A 21,752-nucleotide genomic window follows, 5' to 3' on the forward strand; every position below is an offset into this window, starting at 1 on the left:
TTGGGTTCCAAGTCTTGTTTTCTGACAGGCGCTTGGTAAGATTTTTAGCCTACTCACATACTGGTTTTTACTCTCTGATAGCACTCTAGACAGTGCCACATGGAAGTAGAAAGGATGGGATGGCATGTTCAATGAGTGTAAGGAGTTTGGTTTGATCAGACTTAGGGAATTGGGAGGCTGGACCTAAACATGGACAGGTAAGAAAGAGCTCTGATAATATAGTAAGGAGCTTGGACTTTTTCCTGGGAACAGTCACAGGAAGATTTTAAGAAGATGAATGACAGTAGCTACATTTTAGAAATGCCCCTCTAGCAAATTGTCCAGAATGGATTGGGAGTGGGAGGGGTGGGAGGAGGTGGTTCTGGAGGAAGGGAGGCTAGGGAGGATGACTATTTTGTAATAATTCAAGTGAGACGTAACAAAACCTAGACTAAGGGTTGTAGAGAAGGGGACAGATTTTATAAGTAGGAAGGTAAAATAGATTAGACTTGGTTCCATGTGATAGGGGGACAAAGAGTTTTGTAGAGGATTCTACTGATGGAGAATTAGGATGTAGGTATTCCAAGGATCTTGTGTCTGAAGAGAGGTCGTTTCTGTGTGTGATTGGAGCCCTGGGCTGACGGCTCACCGGTACCAATGCTAACGCTGACAACAGGCTTTCTTTCCCTCAGCATTCCTTGCTTTTCAGGCTAAGTCTAGTTCTCTCTCCTGACTCATCTAGTTGAGTACTTCCCATTCTCCCCACCATGCTTCCCTGTTACTCTATCAGAGATCTCCAAACAAGGAGGGGTCTCCTTTAAGTCTTCGTTTCCTCTTTGAACATTAGCTGGCTTCCTCTAACTCAGTGCCTCATATCAAATATTTTTGAATATATGGAGAATCCTATAGGAAAAATCCTCCTCTTTGGGATCTCTTCATTGAGTCCCAAGACACTTGAGATTCATCTGCTGGCTAGTATTTAAAAAACCTTATAGAAACAGGGGACTATGCCAAGAGAATTCTCCAGATTTGAATTTACCCTGAGCTATATCTCAGAACAAGCCACAAAGAACTAAAGGGGATATTTGATCAATATTAAGCCAATTAAAACATAGTCTCTTTTTAGTACAAGAAATCCACTTCCCTGTGAAATGTCAGATTTTGGATTCCCTTTAGAGAATCCTCAGTGTGTGACCCGTGGCCCCTTAGCTTCCTTGAGGCATAGAGATTGAAGCAGGGCCAGTGCACTTTGTGGGTTAGACTGGAACTCTATAAGCAGATGCTAGTTCAGGACCAGCCTTAGTCCTAAATCTGGGAGCTGTGACTTCTGACCATGTTTATGTGAGAGGGCAGTAGGCATGTAGACTGCTTTGATTGAGTTTTTAATCATTTGGTCCTGGAATGGAAATGGGCCACAACCTTTAGAGGTACAGGCTAGAAATCTAACTGTTTAGCCAGGCAGTCCTGAAGAGTTTATCCTCTCTTTATGTTCAAGTTTTTGGTAATCAGGGATGGTGATTGACCTGATTGTAGGACTGAAATTTGTCAGCAATTTGTGACTTCTTAGGCCTGCCTTGTAGCTTGTCATGTCTGATTTAGGCTGTGTAGCAGCTGTGTCTTAGCAAATCAGTAAAGTCAACACATCTCTGCCAGGCTCATCAGTACCCTAGGGTGGCATGTTCCTGAGGGCAGGAGAATCGCCTCCCATTACCCATTATTTTCTGCTGCATGAAATTTCTGAGTAGTTTATGGAGGGCATAATTCGGTATGGGAAGAAAAAAGACTTTTTCTCTGTCACCAGAATAAACCATTTCCTCATGATACAGATCCCAGCTGTGTGACCACATGTCAGCCTCTTCATGTTGCTTCTGGCTTTACTTAGTGGTAGAGAAGGAAAGGAGTCAGAAGCTTACTCCTCCATAAGTCAGACTTTGGCTCCACCTGTCCTTTGTACCCTGCGTCTGTGACTGTCAACATTGGGCTATAAGGTAGGCACCTGCTGGTCCTGACCCAGCCACTCTCTCACAATGACACCTGAAAAGGTAGGCCAGGGTTGGAGCAGGTACATTCTTTGTTTCTGGACCAGTTGTATCTGGCCCCAGGGAGATCTAGGCTGGTTGTTTGAGAAGGGAGAATTGCAGTTGGTGATCTGCTCCTCCAGTAGCCCTGTGACACCACTCAGATGCTTTATCTGAGGATGAATTTTGTCTGCCAGGTGGTCTTCTGACTAACCCACCCATGTGGTTCCCCTTTAGAGCTCCTGCAGCTCTGAACCTTCCCACACCTCTGCGTGAGTGTCAGTGTCTCATGTCGCATTTCCATCTTGACTCATCTGTCTCTAGGCGAAGATCCCTGCAAAGATTTAAATTGGGAACCAGACCTTGAGAATGTCTGTTCAGAGCATTTCACAGCTTCTGGATAAATGCCTTTTCCTTCTTAACCCAATCTGTTTTTCCAGTTCTGCTCAGCTCACTCTTGAACAGCCCTGCTTTGAGGAAGCTTCTCAACTGAGGTAGATGCTTGTGCTGTTTCTTATCTCTGAAAAGCATCCCCATCCTTTTAGCCTGCCCAGGGTTCTAAGAGCCAGATCCACTGACAGGGGGCTACAGTGTTGCTCACCTAGCTCAGAACACAGAAATTGCATGTCTATCCCAAAAGGCTAGTGCACTGAGAAGGTCTGATTGTCCTTTGGTCTTATGTTGTCTGGCACTGTAGGCCCTGTTGAACAATGGCATCTGCTTTTTTATTAGAGCTCACACTGACTGCTGTTTACCACTTTCCCACTTACTCTCTTTCTTGGTTTTGCTGAAACATAGGAAGGTGGAAAGACACAAATGTAATTTGTGGTCAGAGCCATATGAGCTCTCTTGTGAAGTTTGAAGACTGTAGCTAGAGATAGCAGATTTGTTGTGCCTTGTGTCCTAAACACATCTTCTTCTGTCTGGGAGCCTTTGTTTTTCTGGAAAACCCAAGCTGCTTAGAAGATAGGGTTGAATGTGTTTGGGTAGGCAGATGGACAAGGCAGGTCACATTAGCCTCAGGTGTAGCATCTGGAGCCCTCAGCCAGGTCCTAGAGCCACTGATGGATGAGGCAGAATGGAGCTTCTTTAGGCAGTATCCTAGCTCTGAGGATCTTCCCCAATCTTGAGAGTTTGAGCTTCTCCTCAGTCTAGGAATTCTGGACCCAAACCTGGTAATGACAGTCACTGCTTTATGAGCCACTCTTTTGAGTGGCTGCAGAGTTGGGAAGGGAATTCTGATTTAATCAGTCTTCCCTATATCTCTCTTTCTCCTGGCTGAAATAGGGGAAGTTCCACAGTAAACTGGCTGTGACTTCCACTGAAATTTGACAGTTTTCAAGGCTTTTTTTCCCCCCTGTATTTAGATGTGATTATAGTTGTGCTGTCAGTCTTTATCTCTTCTGTCATCCGGCCAGCTCCCAGCTGGGTTAGGAGGTATTTGCTCTGCTGTCGGTGTTGGCTGCCTAATGAGGTGGATGGTTAAGAAATGGGTTGTTTAGCATCTCTTGGAATCTAAATTTTCTCCCCTGGTTGAGGGGGAAGCAGTGTCATTGGAAGAAGGTAATAAGGAGGCAAATGTTGGCTTTGGAATCAATGCTTTCTCCTCACGATCTTCCATAAGCCAGGGAAATCATTCTTAATTTAAAACCTTGTTTTATCTACCATATAGGACTGCCTGTTCTGCAATGATGGATTCTGGGGTGGCCCCCATAGACTGACTACTTGATTCAACAAGGGCCTTGTTGTATTGTGGAGTGTCATGAGGACTGTTGCAAGGCAGCAAAAGTAGCAAGGGGAGAGCCTGGTTTGGGCATGCTGGGTGAATCAAACTTACCCGCCTGCTGTCGGCCTAAGAAAAGGGGGCATTTTCTCATGAGATCAGGCTCAGAAGAGGTAGAATAGGAATGGCTGCACTGGATTGTTACTGACTGATTGGAGCTCTATGTCGAGAAGAATTCTGGAGTTCTCTGGGCTCAAATGCTGTTTTTCTTGTTCTGTGGTTGCAGAGTAGAAAAGGGTACCATATATTTCATGTATTTGGCATTTTTTACTCCGTGGCTTCAAGAGTCCCTGGCTTATGTTTGGCATTATGTTGCAACAACCAGCTTGAGTGCTCTTTGAAGATAAGGACGTTTAATTTCCTGATGAGTCCTAACTAGAATTGTTGATTAGGAATTAGGACCATGTGAGAGCCGCCTGACTAGCAAGTCTCCAGGGAGATGGGGCTGCCACTGGCAAAGAAGGACTGGGAAATTTGGGGTCATGAAACCAGGGCTCTGAACCTCAGACATCTTTTGGTCAATCTGGTATCAGTTCAGGCTATTTAGTTCTTAATTCTGGCTTCTGAAACAATCTGTGGTCCTGACTTCTGCAGTAGAGGGTCCATCTCAGCCCAGCCGTCTTCCCCTACTTCTCTCTGATCATTGCCTTGGCATAGCCCAAGGGAGTTCTTGTTTTCCAGTTGGTTCTCTTGCTGTGGCTGTTCAGGAAGCACTGGACTAGGTATCTACTCTGAGAACATGGTGCTATTTGATGTTAACTGCACTTGGGCACTTTACTTGTTCTCCAGCTTTGCCAAGTGCAAACAGTAGATTACACACATACAAAAACAAACAAACAAAAAAGCAAGAACCTTGTGGCCGGCCCCATGGCTGAGTGGTTAAGTTCATGTGCTCTGCTTTGGCAGCCCAGGGTTTCACTGGTTTGAATCCTGGGCGTAGACCTATCACCATTCATCAAGCCATGCTGAGGCGGGGTCCCATGTGCCACAACTAGAAGGACCCACAACTAAAACATACAATTATGTACTGGGGGGCTTTGGGGAGAAGAAGGAAAAATAAAATTAAAAAAAATGCAAGAACCAACCAACCAACCAAAAAAAACCCTAGAGCTTGTCTGAGTAGAAGGGAACACTCCCTTTGTGTTGTGCTCTGGCAGTTTCTTGTGTTCTGCTTCCCTCTGAGACTGGGAGCTCCTCAAAGTATAGGACTCTGTCTTTTGTCTCTTTATATCCTATAGCCTAGGCATGATAGGTAGATAGGCAGGGGAGAAGAACGAGGGGAAGAAATAGGGGGAAGGGAGAGAGTAGCATCTATATTTAGCGAGACACTCACCAAGGGTGTGTGAGTGAGCTTGCTGGCGAGGTTTGTGTGTGCGTGAGTGTGCTGGGAAAGGGGGTGTGTGCGCCAGGAATTTGTGAGGAGGGCTGGTGCCCTATAGGAGGTTGCAGGCAGGAAGCAGCTGGAGAGGAGGAGGAGCAGCAGCAGCAGGAGCAGTAGCTGCCCTGCTTTCCGTCTCAGTCTCAACGCCTGGAAACGATTGAGTTAGAATTCTACATGCAGTTTCAGTTTGGCTGCTATTGCCTTCAGCAGGCTGGTCGTCAGAATCCCCCCTCAGTAGAGAGGTGTGGACCAGATTGGATTCCTAGATTTGCAGCCAGCGAGACTCCTGCCCAGCCCTTCACTGAGGGGATTTCTCTGCTGGGCATTGTTCCTGTCATCAACTTGGCACCGTGGAGACAGCCAGCTGGGTGCAGCTGAGAATAATAGCTCCTTGGCTGTTTGTTGGTTGGGCAGGCAGCGGTGCTGTGGCTTACAAAGTTCATCCTGTGGCTTCTCCGTCAAACCAAGCCGTGCTTCTGAATGGATTTCCTTTTAAAGACAGCTCTTGCGTTCTAAAACTTGAGAGTTTGTGGTTTTAATGTGTGGTTTTTTTTTTTTTTTTTTTCATTTCCTTAACTCTTATTTTGGTTGCAGCAGCAAGGTAAGTGGTATGGAGAGTATGACTGACTCTGAACGGCAGGCAGGGACAAAAGCAAAGCATTTGTGGGTGGAATACAGAGGAGCTACATTAATTACATAACTGTTTTAGCCAACTTGCTGGTGGAGGTCATTATAATGAGTGAAAAATAGCATACTCAGCACTGAGGGTAGAATTTTCACATGCACGTGTCTATATGCTGATAGTCTAACCATCCCTTCCTCCTTAGTGCTCTCCTGTATGTGTATAAGTAAGCCATCCGTTCCTCTGGATGTGTGCATACTTGTATACAGATAATCTGTTTCTCCCTCTTGATGTGTCCATATGTTTATAAATAACTTGTCTGTTCCTCTCCTGTGTATACATAGATATAGACAGTTCATTCATTCATCTTACATGAATTTGTACAAGCCATCTCTTTCTCCATGTGCATACACACATAAATATAATCTCTCCCTTCATCTCATGCATGTATGCATGTGCTAAGGTAACCTTCCTGTTCTTGTATATGCCTGTGTGTATGCAGAAACCTTTCCATTTTTCTATTGTGTTTGTATGTGCCTACCCTCCTTCTGTCTAATGTATTGCCTCATCCCTCTCACGTGTGCATAAGCCATGTAAACAGAAAAGTCATCTTGAGTTTTCTCTGTCTTCATTGTGTGCACATTTGCATAATGATAATCTGTCCATTTGTGTCATGTATGAATGGTGCGAAGAGCACTAACTTTGTAGACTGAAGACTCGCTTTTAGGTCCCAGCTCTCCTCAGTGACCTTGGTCAAGTCATTTAGCCTCTCCAAGCTTCATTTTTCTCATTTACGAAATCAGAAGAATAATCCTTCCCTCCCACCTCACAGGGTTGTTGTGAGGATAGAATACATGTAAACGGTAGAATTCTAAACAAATATAATTTTACTGTTGTTTCATGTCCCTCTAGTGTGAGTTATATAGGAAGGCGTACTTTTCACCCAGCTGCACTGAATTTATGCTCTTGGAGAGTCTCTCATACTTCCCTGGGAAGGCATGGCGTCTGTTGAAGTAGCTAGGTTTATCCTGTGGTTTGCCCAGAGTATTGGAAAGAAGCTACATAGAGCTGCAGGTTATCTAGAAAGGGTCAAGTTGAGAGAGAGAAAAGGTACCATCCTCTGCAGGGTGGGGCCTTAATACTTGGTCCTTTGTAGGCTTGAGGAGAGTTAAACTTGTCACAAAATGGAAATATGCTGCTTCCAACTAGGATCAAAGTGAGCAGGTGAAAGAACAGAGCATTTTCCTGCCCCTGAGGTGGCGGCCTGCTCTCTGTAGTGAGCATTTGCTACTAGGTTTTGAAGGCTCTCCAGAGTCTCCCCCAGCCCAACCTTCTAGACCTGCACTGTCCGTTGTGATAGCCACTGGCCATGTGTGGTTGTTGAGTACTTGAAGAATAGCTAGTCTAAATTAAGATGTGCTGTAAATGTAAGATACATACCAGAGTTCAAGGACTCAGTATGAAATATAGAATGCAAATATATGATTAATAATTTTATATTGATTACACGTTGAAATAATATCTTGGATAATGGGTTAAATAAAATATATTAAAATTTATTTCAGTTGTTTATCTTTAATTTTTTTTTTTGAGGACGATTAGCCCTGAGCTAACATCTGCTGCCAATCCTCCTCTCTTTGCTGAGGAAGACTGGCCCTGAGCTAACATCTGTGCCCATCTTCCTCTACTTTATATATGAGTTGCTTGCCACAGCATGGGTTAATAAGTGGTACGTAGGTCCGCACCTGGGATCTAAACTGGCGAACCCCGGGCTGCCAAAGCAGAACATGTGAACTTAACCGTTGCACCGCCAGGCCAGCCCCTATTTTTACTTTTTTTTATGTGGCTACTAGAAATTTTAAGATTACATATGTGGCTCACATTGAATTTCTGTTGGACAGTGCTGCTCGAGACCCATCATCAGCACAAGGATCAGGGAAGCTCTTCCAGCTGGAAGGCAAATGGAAGCCCCATGATCGCAACTCTGGGGATGACAGCAGCCATGGCAGGGTCTCTTCATATGCTGGAGAGGTACCAGCTGATTGACAATCTGGCAGAGGCTTGTGCTGCCACTGCCCTCTTTATTTGTTTTGAGTGAGTCCCCAGAAATTTCTGAGTAAGTATATTTGGGGAGAGGTTTCCAACTTAGTTTTACAGTGTAAAGGGATTGTAAGCCATGGATCTAGAAGGACACTTAGAACTTGAAGGCAACATGTTATGGAAGCAGGAGGGTGCTAGTAATTAGGAGACTTGGATTCTAAATCAGCTCTGCCATCACTCATTTATTCTTTCCATGGCACAAGTTCTCACTGTCTGCCAGGTCATGCACTTGGCAGAGTAATGCCCTGTGCTAGTCACTGGGAATTCAAAAACAAATAAGATACAGCTTCCATTGTAGTGGAGTTCATACCCACTGTGGCTCCTCAAGCAAGAGCCTCCCATTTAGGGATCTGCAAAATAAAACAGATTAACAATAAGGGTGTCCTTCTAGGTCAAGGGTTATAAACTTGGGTAATAGAGCTCTTGGGGAGCCAGAGTAGCTGCCCTGCCTAAAGACTTTCAAATTTGAAATTTAGAAAAACATCATGATAGCCAAACAAAAATACTCTGTAGGCTAGATCACAATGTAGTATGACATTCCAGGTCTTGCTATTCTCTAAAGGACTCTTCTCACTCTAGCATTTTCTGATTTTGTGTTCTGGATCCTTTTATTCAGTGGCAAGATTTGCTTGTTTGTTTGTTTTGAGCACCGTGCGTGCCAGGCACTGTTCTAGGTGCTGGGGATACAGCAGTGAACACAACAGAGTCCCTGCTCCCATTCTAGGATAGAGAAGTTGGGGAGAGAGACAGATAATAAGCAAAGATATATCCAATGGTAATAAGTTCTGTGGAGAAACTAGAACAGAGTAAGGGGATAGAGAATATGAATTTTTTGCAGGGAGGGAGGAGTGATCAGGAGCTAGATTCTTGCCTACGTGAATTCTTCAGTTTACTCACAAGAGCCGTGAGGTAGTAAGGAGAAAACAGCTTGGTGAGTGCTTAAGAAAAAGTTATTCTGATGCTTGTTAAAAATGGTGAGGCGGACTTTATTTAGAAGGATTACTATATTGGGGTATTGTAATAGGGAGGAGAGATTAAACCCAAATAGAAGCAAAAGTGGGCATTTATAACCAAGGAGCAGAGTGAGAGTCAGTGGATGGAAAATTACAAAGAGGAAACATCATGGGTAAGGGAGAGTGTGGCTAAACTGATTTAATGGGATTTTTGCTAGAGGCAGGCCAGGGTGGGGGGATGAGGAATTTGATCAGATATCAAAGGTGAGGAATTTTCACGAACTAACCTAGCAGGATTCTTGCTAAAACTGAACTAAACAGAGCCCGAGGTCAGTGGCCTAGTCAGAAAGGGACTCAGTGGAGCCCACTCAAGTTTGGTCAAAGGAGTCTTTGTCAAGAGTGTTAGATTCTGGGTGCATATGTATTGGTTTTACTCTTTGGTGTAATAAACCTTTGTACTGCTGAAGGGGAGCCCTGAGTGGGGCACAGAATCCCCAGCTCTCCTGAATGTCATTCAGTCTTCGTTCAGAAGTCTTGATATGCCAACCCCCTGAAGGCTGCATTTTCCCTCACGCTGCAGTACATTACTTGAGGTTCTGTCTCCCCTCTTGGATACAGTGCTCTTGAGGTTTACTTTCCTTTACGGTGTCCATCTTCTAGCCTATAAATGGGGTTCCTGCTGATGCTGGAGAGGAAGAAGGGCAAATCCTAGCAACTGCAGTACTGGGACCTTGGTGTGCATTTGATCTAAGGCATTCTTTATTCCTTCTGGCTAATCTCACTCTTTATACCTCGTGACCGTGATCATTTTCTCTGACAGAATTCTCTGTAAGCATTGATTCTTTCCCAAAGATTAACCTCCTAAGAATACCCCTACCTGCTGTGGCCCTAGAAACCCATTCCTCCCACCATATTAGCCATACAGCATAATTGGTAAATGGCCCAGGAATGACCTGCCCTCTGTGGGTGGGATGTGGGAGGCTCAGAGCTCCTGACTTTCTGCCTTCTGGCATTGTTTTCACACAAAGTAAGAGGCTGCTTGATATATGTATAGATAGTCCTGGCCTGTTCCCCGAGGTCCCCCAGTTGCTTCCTCCAAGCCAAGATTTGGGTCAGAAGCAATTTTACAAGGAATACTCACATTACTTAAAACATTTATTTGATAAGTCAGAGAGAAGAGTAAAAGAATCAGCCATTTCAGAAAACTGAAGGGTTTTTTCCTCTTGACTTTTTTTGGTAGGCTGATGCGGATGCAGTGTGATTTAAGGGGGTCTACTCTCTGCTGTAGTTCTCAGCTTTCCATCATTGAAGTTTTACTCCTTTTGATTAATTCATTTTATTTTGATATGTTCCCTTTTCAAATGCAGATATCCCTTGAAAGCGCTGCCTTATTTTTTCCAGCCTTAAGCATTCCTTAGGAAAAGATCACAGAAAACTATGGTCATATTTGAGAACATATGTATGAAATCTGGAGAGTTGACTAGAGTGGATAAACCAACAGAATGGGGCAGAGTGACAGCACTGGATACTGTGAAGGAGGCTAGAGGGCTGGGTTTGAGCTGGATGGACCCCAAGGCCGCCTTATCCCATTCTAGCTTGAATATTACTTCTCCATGACCTTCCTTGTCCTGGTTTTGCTGGGCCTCTCAATGCCTTCCCGTTTCCTATCCCGGAATTGAATGCTTGCTTTTTATTACAACTTCTATTATAACATGTATCACCTTATTTTGTGATTGTCTATATGCCTATCTCCCTCTTCAAACCTTAATATATTAGAGAGCAAGAACTGTGTCTTATATCTCTGGCATATAGCTTAGTGCCTGGCACATAGGTTGAATTGATTTAGTGATCAAACTGTCCTTGTCACATTTTGGTCCCTGTTATTTCATTCCTGTGGACAGTAGTAGCAAAGACAGGCTGGGGAAGGAGGCCCTTGAATGGGGCCTCTTGGCTCTGAGGGTTGCCTTTCAGCACATTATGGGTTCTAAGCAAAGTGACTGGTTGATCATCTTGGCATCCCATTGCACTCTGTCCCCTGCTTCAAAACCTAAATATCTTCCAGGGGCAGTGGCTGGCAATTCAGAAGAAGTTTTGGAAGGTTTTGTTTGTTTGTATAATATGGAAGCAAACATCTTTGTTTGGGGCTGGGAGAAGTTGCTATGGCACCTCTAGTTGGAAATTTCCTATTTGTCAGTCATGTAGGAAACCAGGCAGCTCCGCCTTCAGTCCTTGAGGAGGCCCTAGGAAAGGGCTCTGAACACGGTGGCTGTGCCATTTGCCCCAGTGTGGCTGGCCAGCAGTGGCATAGGCACTGCACTCTAGGAGGAGATACCTGGCAAGGCTGTCCAGGAAGTTAGGCCAAGATTAACTGGAGTATTGATCTGAGGGACAGAAGCAGATAGGCCGAAAGTTAACCTGGCCTGTACTGAAGCAATAGCAGGAGAAGTCAGCTTCATTTTTGTTCCTGAAAAAATGGCCTCATCTGGACCAAACTGGGGCTGGCCTTGGAGGACCTGGCAATGAGTTCTGGGCCTCACCGGCATTAGAAAGGAAAAGCTTTGCCTTCTGTAGCTATTTGCTCTGTCCTCATGCTTTCAGGCTGCCTGAAGGAGGATAGCGAGCCTCCTGTCACCTGAATGAAATGTTGGGGACTGAATGTTTTGCTCCTCCCTTTTCTTACCTTAAAAAGAAAACTTGTGGAAGAAAGCAGGACCAATAAAGAATGATGCCCTATGGGGCTGGCCCCGTGGCCGAGTGGTTAAGTTCGCGTGCTCTGCTGCGAGCGGCCCAGTGTTTCGTTGGTTTGAATCCTGGGCGCGGACATGGCACTGCTCGTTGGACCATGCTGAGGCAGCGTCCCATATGCCACAACTAAAAGGACCCACAACGAATAATACACAACTATGTACTGGGGGGCTTTGGGGAGAAAAAGGAAAAAAAAATAAAATCTTTAAAAAAAAAAAAAAAAAAGAATGACAACCTAATGGTGGGATTCCAGGTACTGCTACAGACCGTTAGAAGAGACTGGGAAAGGCAGGGGTCTGTGGCTAGGATAGAAGTCATGGTTCACTCAAGTCGTACCATTTAGGTGATTGCGTGCTTGGCTTAGATATTGGTTTCTTTGTCTCAGGGACTTGCCATCTCCCTAATAACAACAACACTGTGATACTTCACAGTTTACTAATTGTCAGTCTCTCATTTTAGCTTTATAAATTTGTCTATCTTCCCCACTTTACAGATGAGGAAACTAAGGCACAGAGAAGTCAAGTGTTTAATCCAAGGTCACTGGCGAAGCAAGACCCAAATTTAAGTCTCCTGATTCTCGCTCTAGTAGCACTTGCTCCTGGCTTCAAGTGGTCATACTCAGAGCTTCCATCTTGGTTTAGTAAGCAATCTTTCCTCTTTGAGGCAAACTTGAAAGGCTGATTGCCATCTCCAGTCCTTGTTGGATCAGGAACGTTGTTCAAAGCTAATACTAGGTGCCAAGACCAAATCAGGGATACGTAGACCTTGCACAGTTGGAGAAAAAAGAAAGGGATGGCTTTGGAAGTATAGATTTTGCACTTGTGGGAGGAGAGAAGGAAGAATTTGATGAGTCCCAAAACTGGGGGCTTTGCTACCTAGGCAAAAAGCCCAAGTCCCAGGAGTTCTGGTGGTATACATAGGGCATCCTCTGTCTCTCTCACACGGACTGCAGTGAGTGGGCCAAATTAGGGGTGTGGCTGATCCTGGCCCCTTGAGATACTGGAGTAAAGCAGTAATGGTTAAAAAGCAGTAATTGGGGGGCTGGCCCCGTGGCCGAGTGGTTAAGTTCACGCGCTCCGCTGCAGGCGGCCCAGTGTTTCGTTAGTTCGAATCCTGGGCGCAGACATGGCACTGCTCATCAGACCACGTTGAGGCAGCGTCCCACATGCCACAACTAGAAGAACCCACAACGAAGAATACACAACTATGTACCGGGGGGCTTTGGGGAGAAAAAGGAAAAAATAAAATCTTAAAAAAAAAAAAAAAAAACAGTAATTGGGCCTCTTCACTGTCTCACAGGATAGATAGTATTCTTAGATGGGAAATTCCTAGATGAAGTAGAGTTTTTAGGTGAGCTAGAGAGAAGAAGGGAGGAAATGAAATGGGAGTTAATCTAGTTCTGTCTCTTGGTTCTTGGCCTGATTATTTCCAGTAAAAGGGGTCAGTTTCATCTTTGTCGTAAGTCTCGTGACTCATCCTTCTGGTTGTTCTTGGTCTGGGGAACACAGTGCTTTTGACTTTCAGGCCCACAGACTGTAGATGGTGGCCTTTCCTGAAAATGAATTGCTGTGAGAGTGGTCATTGGTGTTCTTCACAGGCAGTTTTCCCCTTTTAGGGTTAACTTGAGCACTGAGAAAAGGAAAAGAGGTAGATGTTTAGATTTAGAAATACAGATCAAATCTAGAAAATGGGGAAACCATCCCTGGTTGAAGAACATGAAGGGTAGGATGTCTCCCACCAGCCGATTTTACCACCCCTCCCAACCCCCACCTCCCGGGTGATATTGGCAGTCCCATGCATTCCTGGGCTCCCTGATTTCCCTTTTGTACTTTCTACTCTGCTCTTTCCCTACACTCTGCATGTTCCCAGCAAAAAGGGAATGGATGCCCACCCTACATAAGGTAATAGTCTTTCTCTGCTTTTGTAGTGCAGTCACTGGTAGCTTAGGATGTAGGAGCAAGACTGGTGGCAAGTCTGTCTTCACTTTTTTGGAGAACAGCAAAGAACCCCAGAGCCCTCTGTGAAGTAACCAACTCCCTGCCTGTCGCATGCATCCTTCTCTCCAGGCCTGTCAGAGGGCTAGAGCAGCCCTCTGTTACTCCAGCCGTGGATGGTGCTGGGAAATCAGCCCCTGCCCTGAAGGCGGTCTTGGACCAAGAGAGCCAAATCTGCTTGTTGATTAGGGTGTGCCAAGTCCTTAGGGACTATTAAGTGGAGTCCGGCACTCCAGGCTGCATCTGAACTCCTTTATCCCCAGCTGTGAGCCTATCATATGTGTGCTGTTGGCCACCTGCCCCTCTAGATCCAGACATGTTAAATGCCACTTTGAGTTCTGGATGGTGCCTATGTCCATACTGTGCCGCCTTAGTCTAGAATTTGATGTAGAAGACATTTTTTGTTCCCCAGGTTTGAAACACTTGCCATGGTCCTTTCTCCAAGTGAAGGGTTGCTATCACTAAACAAGGGAAGACACTTTGTGCTACAAGGACAGGCGGGAGTGAACCTTTGAGTAACTGAGTATTTGCCAGAACAACAAATTGGGCGAAAAAAAGAAACATTCCATGTCTTGTCTTGCACTGTGTATGTGATTTGAGCTTTGGTGGTTAAGCATCTGTTTGTTCATCCCTGAGCCAGACACTGAGCTCACACCCACCTACTTCCCAGAGTTTGTCTCAATCTTGTTGCCTTTAGGTACCTTCCCAGAACACAAGGACTTGATTTGATTTTACATCAATACTCTGATGGGAAACCAAGGAGAGAGAACTGACTGCCTATAGCCTTAAAGGCCAGCGTTGGGAGACAGGTCAGCGTTGGTTCCCATAGTCTTAGAAGGTAGTGTTCTTATTCCTGCTTGACAGCTTGATTCAGATTAAAAGTATCCTGCTGGTTTCTGACCTGAATGTCGTATTTTCCTTTTTCACTAGCTGCAGGATAAGAGTCAAGCCAGGATCCAGGGGCATGTGCCAGGTTTGGAGACCACACATGGGACCATACCAGGCAGCACTGTGGGGTAAACCCAAGGCATCAGCCAGCAACAATTGCTAGAAATAGACTGAAAAGATCAGGACAGGGTCTTGCCTTCTAAGACAATCTCTATTAACTATCCTGACCAGAAATAAGAGGAAGAAGCAGAGAATCCCTCTGACCTCGAGGGACAAAATGAAGCGATTGTTGCAAGAGTCAGAGGAAGAAATCATGGTCACCTTGGGACCCTCCTCCAGGCTTTCCCCGGATAAGGCTAAGGCAGAGACTGTGTGTGGCATCAAGAGCAAGTCCTCAGGCCCTGCTGGATCCTCACTAGAGGGCAGTTCCGTGCCCCCTCACTGTGGATCAGTAGCCTCTGCCACTAGTGGGGATAGAGACGGGGGCCTAGCCCAGCATTGCAGCTTTGGGCAGCAGACCAGCATCCAGCCGCTTCTGGGCTCCACTGCCTGTGTTTCAGAGTCTGGCTCTGAGGACCTCTCATCTGCTAGCATTACCACAAGCTGTCAAGAGCGCTCAGAGAGGAATCAAGCTACTCCCTTTTTGTCCAGAGGCCCTGGGCAAGGCTGCAGCCGTGAGCAGCGAGAACCTTTGGGAGATGTAGTAGACTATATTATCAGAGAGCTGCAAGGCATCAGCCGTCTCCAAACTGAGATTGCCGAGCTGCAGCAGCACTTGAGCCAAGTCCGGGGTTCAGTGGATGAAGTCTCTAGCTGTGTAGACTCAGTTCTCAGTGAAATAGAAGGCTTACAGGTGGGCAGCAGCTCCCTGGCCAAGGTGTGTGTGGGTGGAAAGGCCCAGGAACCCCATGTGGACCGACCCAGTGAGGAAGCCATTCTGTATCTGTATGGACTTCCTGAGCAAGATGGGGAGAATACCATGGAGCTGGTACACAGCTTCCTGGCCAAGCACCTCTGTGTTAATGGCGTTCAGTGCAACAGGTACATCAGAGAGGCTTACAGGGCAGGCAAAGCCCCAGCCCCCAGGCCTACTGTTGTGAAGCTTGCCCATCTAGAGCATAGAGACTTCATCTTGCAGAAATCCATCCTTTTGCAGAGTTTAGGCATCCGGATTGCCACCAGAGAAGAACCAAGCTGGCCACAGTGCTGTAAGAATTCCCAAAAGGAGTCTCTGTCATTTTTGCAACAACTTCAGGATCATAATTCAAATACTTTAAACCTACATGAACCAGTGCTTCAGATGGAAACAGGAGTCATGGGACCCAAAAGAGGAGCATATCACATGAGAGCTCAGAATCAACATAGAGAATCCCAGAACCTTGAGCAGCAAGGCCTTTGCTTCCCACCCAAGAACAATTTAGCAAAGCCAAGTGATGTGTCTCAGCCAGGGGACGAAGTAAAAGGAACACCAGAAGCATCCCGAGTCATCAGTGGTGGCCCTAGTGAACTGACAGGGAGAGAAGCTTCTCTGTCTCCTCTCCCTCAATTTGAGGAAGCTTCCCTAGTGTTAATCTCAAAAGAGGAGGATTCTGGGAAATCCCAGGTTTTCAAACAATGCAGGCAAGGACTTGAAGCATATGAAGTAACAAAAAGAGAAAACTGCAGCGATAAGAGTAAGGCCAGCAGCTACCTGTCACTGTCTGAGTTGATGAACACAGAGGACAAGCTCCTGGCCTGTGAAGCTGGGCTTGATTTTCTGAGCTCAAAGCAGTTAGAGGACCTCTTGACAGACAAGTCCGGAAGGTTTGCAGCTCTGAGCTGTGGCAGCGTGATGGAGGAAATGATCATAGGGCCTGAGACTTTCCGTGACATGGTTCATATTGACTTGAATGAAGAGGAGGAATGTGCTGCTCAGGTCCTTAAAAATGTCTTTGAAAAGTCCTCTTGTGGTCTGAGTGGCTCACAGGAGCATGAAGACGTAGAAATTAAATTTTATACCAGTAAACTGGGCCGAGCAATTCACCACTTTCGTTCAGCTCTACAGGGAGTGTTTCAGAAGCCGGAGAACAGTGGATCGATCAGTCCTGAGGACCTGCAAGGCAATGAGAGTGGATCCCAGACAGAGAACAGTGACAGACTTCTTGTGACAGTGAGTTCAGGAGGTGCCCAGGATTTCTCAGTGGAGAGCCCTGAAAGTCAGGGGAGTGAGAGTTTGCTCAGTGTAGTCTCTGGTGGAATGGGGCTCTCTGCACAGGGAGACCAAAACTCTCAGGATCCCAGCAACTTCTCTCTGGCTTCTAACAACCTGCCTCTTGCATATTCATTGCCAGGTGTTGCTCTGGCTCCATGTCTGGGAAGTGAAACTTGTTCCAGGCCTGAATCTCCCAAGCAGAGCAGACTAAGCCTAGAGCAAGTGTGTGCAGAGACTATCTACCTCAACAAGTGCATCTACAATTTTAAAAATGTTCTAAGAGAGAAAAGACTGAGGCAGAGAAAACTTTTGCATGAGCTAGTACAGAAGGCAAACCATCTCTCAGTAGAAGACATGTACCCAGGTATTCTGAGTCTCTATTTAATGGGGTCATAGCTGACTGGGTATGGCCTCCATCAGGCCAGCATGAGGCCCAGCTTGGTGGTGAATTTCACAAGGCGATGGGGGAGGTGCACAGCTTGAGTCAGTCCAAATTACATGCATACAGTCATGCATCACTTAACAGCAGGGACATGTTCTGAGAAATGCATTGTTAGGCAATTTCGTCGTTGCGTGAACATCATAGTGTATGTACACAGACCTAAATGGTACAGCCTACTAACGTCTAGGCTATGTGGTACTAATCTTATGGGACCACTGTCGTGTATGTGGTCCATCTTTGAAACCTCATCATGTGGTACATGACTGTACAGATTTTAAGCTAGTCCTGTGGGAATTGGAGTGAAAGGGGATTCTAAAACAACAGGAAAGGAATTCCTGTCCCTAGGGAGCTTCCAATCTATTGAGGGGAGGTTTAGAAAGTACATTTTCATATAAGAGGGGGAAACATCTGGGCAGAAGTAATTTACAGCTGCAGGACTTTTAGGATATTCTAGTGTAAAGTAGGTGTGGGATAGGAGACAGGAATGGGGGATGAGGCATATTTCTCACAGACACTAGAGGGGTTGGTGTAATCCTATGTTACATTTTAAAATTATTCTCCATGGGATTCTTGCTGAGATAAGATTGCCATTTCCCTGGCAGCTGGTGAGGCTTTTCCAGCTCACAGGCCACTGTGGGAGTTTCTCTTACCCCAACTTGTCTTCTTAGTACTGGACTTGACAACATGGAACCTTATTTCCGACTTGGAGCTCTCCAGGAACTGCTTATATTGCTGGCCCTGTCCAAGAGCCTGACTCTGCCCTCCACACAGCATATTCCCTTTCTTCCATCTCCATCTAAAAGCTGCTCACGTAAGACCTGGAGAATGGAATGGTTTTTGACTACAAGAAATGGGAGAAATTTTTTCTAGGTAGCATGGAGATATGTAGTTTTAAAATTACATCTCCCACTCTATCCACAAACATATGCTATATTCATCCAGTTTTAAATGTGAATGGAGTTGTCCTCTTATGCATATAACCTGATTAATCTTTCTAAGGCAAAATTAAAATTATGAAACATATTGTGTTGGCAAAGGTGTGAGGGAACAGGCGCCTGTGCATTGCTGGTGGGATGGGAGTGTAAATTAGTATAACCTCTAAGAAAGGCAAGTGGCAAAATTGATCAGAATCATGTATTCTCTTTGAGCGCCAACACCGCTTCCAGGAATACACCCTGCAGGTATATTTTCATGTGTGGAGGCGACATATGTTCAAGGCTATTTTTGAAGTATTATTTTTAATAGCAAAGATTGAAAACAATCTAAATGTTCATTAAGAAAGACTGGTTAAATAATTTACTAGCACATTTGAACAATGGAATACATACCATGTAGCTATAAAAAGAATTAGGTAGCTCTTTACTGAAATGGAAGGATATCTAAGATATATTGACACAAGAAAAATACAAGGTGCAGAACAGTATGGGTAAGACGCGTACATCTGTATAAAAAGGAGAGAGAAAGAATACACGCACAAACCCATAGTGTCTGTGTATGTGTAGAGTATCTAACAAAGATACCTAAGAAACTGACGCATGATTGCCTGTGGGGAAAGGTATTAGGTGAAAAACTAATGGGGTGAGAAGATTTTCACTAGATGCCTTTTATACTTTTTAGAATTTGAGTAACATGAATGTAATACCAAGTCATAAAATTAAATTTAAAAAATGAAAAATTAAAATCATGTCACACTCCTTCCAAATATCCCTAGAGCTAATTACTCCTTATAGCTTATCAAAAAAAGTCTAAATTCCTTCACTTGGCATTCAAGGCCACTACAACTGGTCTCTGGTTTACATCTCCAGGCTTATCTCCCATTGTCCACTATACTCCACCCAAAAAGAAACTTTACTGCCTCGCAAATTTGCCTTATACTTTCCATTCTTGGCCTCTTCACGTACACGTGCTTCCTTCTAGCCTAAGGTGCTGTGTTCACCACATAAGCCTAGCAAACTTGACTCAGTTCTTCAACATATGGCCAAAACATCAGCTCCTCCAGGAAGCCACCTATAATTCCTCAGCTGTAAGGGATTTCTCTCTCCTCTTAACTTTGCAGCCCTTTTTCCTTCTCGGTGGACATTTAGAAATTATTACATTACAGCAACAATAGAAACAGCAAATTTCAAAGTAGTACTTCCTTACTAACTCCTTAAACCTTGGTGGGAGTTGATGTTAGCATGAGCACCCAGGACCCTTGGGCCCAACTCTTCAGCTTGCAGAGTTCCTCTTCTGGGCTGACATCCTGCTAGGCAATGCAGGAAATTGTACCTGCGGTAAGCAGGTGGTGGCTGCAGCAGTGAGAATGAGGAGGAGGAGGTTTTCTGAAACACCAGTAAGAAAGCAAGCCAAAGTTCTGAGTCCTAGCCAGGATCCAGTCTGGTCTGGGCTGCAGAGGGAATGGTGGAGGGGCTGCCAAGCAGTAGAGTGGCAGCATCCCTTCTGTGCTGGGTCCGGGCCTCATTCCAGCACCATCCATGGAGCAGGAGGAATAGAGCAAGGTAAGCACATAGGCCAGCCCCACACCAACAAATTCTTGTTACAAAGTCCACAAGAGCAGTCATCCTCACCTGGTAAACTGATTAAGTATATCAGTGGCTGCTACCACCACGTGACATTTGAGAAATTGGCTTTCTTCACTGCTCTGCTTGGGACATTTTAGGGCTGAAGCTTACTAATAGTAGCTTACCATTAATTCGAGTTACTTTTCATCTTTTTCCTTCTTTTTGTGGGGGGTTATGTACAAGGCACTGTTTTAAGTACCCTCACATGCATTACGTAAAAATTCAATTCTTTCATTTCTACCACTCCACCAAAATAGCTTTTGGTCAAGGCCTCAGATGACCACCATATTGCCAAACTCTTGGTCCATTTTTAGTCTTCCTCTTAATCAATTAGCAACTTGACATAATTGATTACTTCCTTCTTTTTATTATAACAGCTTTATTGAGTTATAATTTACATACCATAAAATTCACCCTTAAAATCCCCTAAAAAATGTACAACTGAGTGGTTTTTACGATATTCACAGAGTTATGTAACCATCAATTCCACAATATTTCCATCACCCCAAAAAGAAACCCCTTATCTATTAGTGAGTGGTCACTCTGCAGTCCCCTCTGCCCCCAGCCTCTGGCAACCACTAATCTACTTTCTGTTTCTATAGATTTTCCTATTCTGCTCATTGCATATAATTAGATACATATAATATGTGGCCTCTGTGACTGGCTTCTTCCACTTAGCATAATGTTTTCAAGATTCACCCATATTGTAACTTTTATCACTTCTTCATTTCTTTTTATTGCTGAATGATACTCCATTATATGGAAATTCCACATTTTGTTTATCTGTCAATTATTGGACATTTGGGGTTTTTTTAAACCACTTTTTGTCTTGTGAATAACATTGCTATGAACATTCGTGTACAAGTTTTTGTGCAGACATGTTTTCAGTTCTCTTGGGTGGTATACCTAGAATTGGAATTGCTGGGTCATATGGTAACTCTGTGTTTAACGTTTTTGAGAAACTACCAGACAGTTTTCCAATGTGGTTGCACCATTTTACATTCCCACCAGCAGCATATGAGAGTTCTAATTTCTCCACATCCTTGCCAACACTTGTTAATATCTGTTTTTTTTATTATAGCCATCCTAGTGGGTGTGAGTGGTATCTTATTGTGGTATTATTGATTTGCATTTCCCTAATGGCTAATAATGTAGAGTATCTTTTCTGCTGCTTATCAGCCATTTTTATATCTTCTTTGGGGAAATATCTATTCAAATCCTTTGCCTATTTTTAAATTGAGTTATTTGTCCTTTTGTTGTTGAGTTGTAGGAATTCTTTCTTTATGTATTCTGGATATGTGTCCCTTATCAGATATATTATGATTTGTAAGTATTTTTCCCCAATCTGTGGGTTGTCTTTTCACTCTCTTGATGATGTCTTCTGCAGCATAAACATTTTATTCTTTAAAAATTTGTTTTTGTGGTAAAATATACGCAACATAAAATTTATCGTTTTAACCATTTTAAGTTCATTCACATTGTTGTACAACCATCACTACCATCTAATCTTCAGAATTTTTTCATTTCTCCCACCTGAAATTTTAGGGGCTGGCCCAGTGGCACAGCAGTTAAGTGCGCATGTTCCACTTTGGCGGCCCGAGGTTCACCAGTTCGGATCCCGGGTGCGGATATGGCGCTGCTTGGCAAGCCATGCTGTGGTAGGCGTCCCACATATAAAGTGGAAGAAGATGGGCACGGATGTTAGCTCAGGGCCAGTCCTCCTCAGAAAAAAGAGGAGGATTGGCAGCAGTTAGCTCAGGGCTAATCTTCCTCAAAAAAAAAAAAAAAAAAGAAACTGTATTCATTAAACTAACTCCCCATTCTCCCCTCTCCCCAGCCACTGGCAACCACCATTCTACTTTCTATCTCTATAAATTAAACTGCTCTAGGTACCTCATATAAGTGGTATCACACAATATTTGTTATTCTGTGACTGCCTTATTTTACTTAGCATAGTGTCTTCAAGGTTCATTCAAGTCGAAGTATTTGTCAAAATTTCCCTCTGTTTTAAGGCTGAATGGTATTCCATTGTATGTATATACCACATTTTGTTTATCCATTCACCCATTAATGGACACTAGGGTTTCTTCCACCC

The 21,752-nt window shown here is 44.4% G+C and overlaps 1 protein-coding gene across 15 annotated transcripts in view; it reads left to right on the forward strand.

Moving 5' to 3' along the window:
* The window catches only part of UNC13B (unc-13 homolog B), a 186,961-nt gene that overhangs the window by 119,052 nt on the left and 46,157 nt on the right, over positions 1–21,752 (forward strand). For 2 of the 15 annotated variants that reach the window (XR_006890802.1, XR_006890805.1), the window contains exon 1: positions 14,542–17,018. The exons of 9 other annotated variants lie outside the window; for them this stretch is intronic. Coding sequence is in view for 3 of the 6 variants with exons in the window: in XM_046677410.1 (XP_046533366.1) it covers positions 14,741–17,018 (2,278 nt within the window). In the remaining 3 variants the exon portion in view is untranslated. Of the gene's footprint in view, positions 1–14,532; positions 17,019–21,752 lie in introns of those variants that run through there. 4 more of the 15 variants (XM_046677314.1, XM_046677322.1, XR_006890815.1 and 1 more) reach the window with 3 other exon arrangements.

The sequence above is a fragment of the Equus quagga genome, chromosome 1, assembly GCF_021613505.1.
Source record: "Equus quagga isolate Etosha38 chromosome 1, UCLA_HA_Equagga_1.0, whole genome shotgun sequence".
NCBI lineage: Eukaryota > Metazoa > Chordata > Mammalia > Perissodactyla > Equidae > Equus > Equus quagga.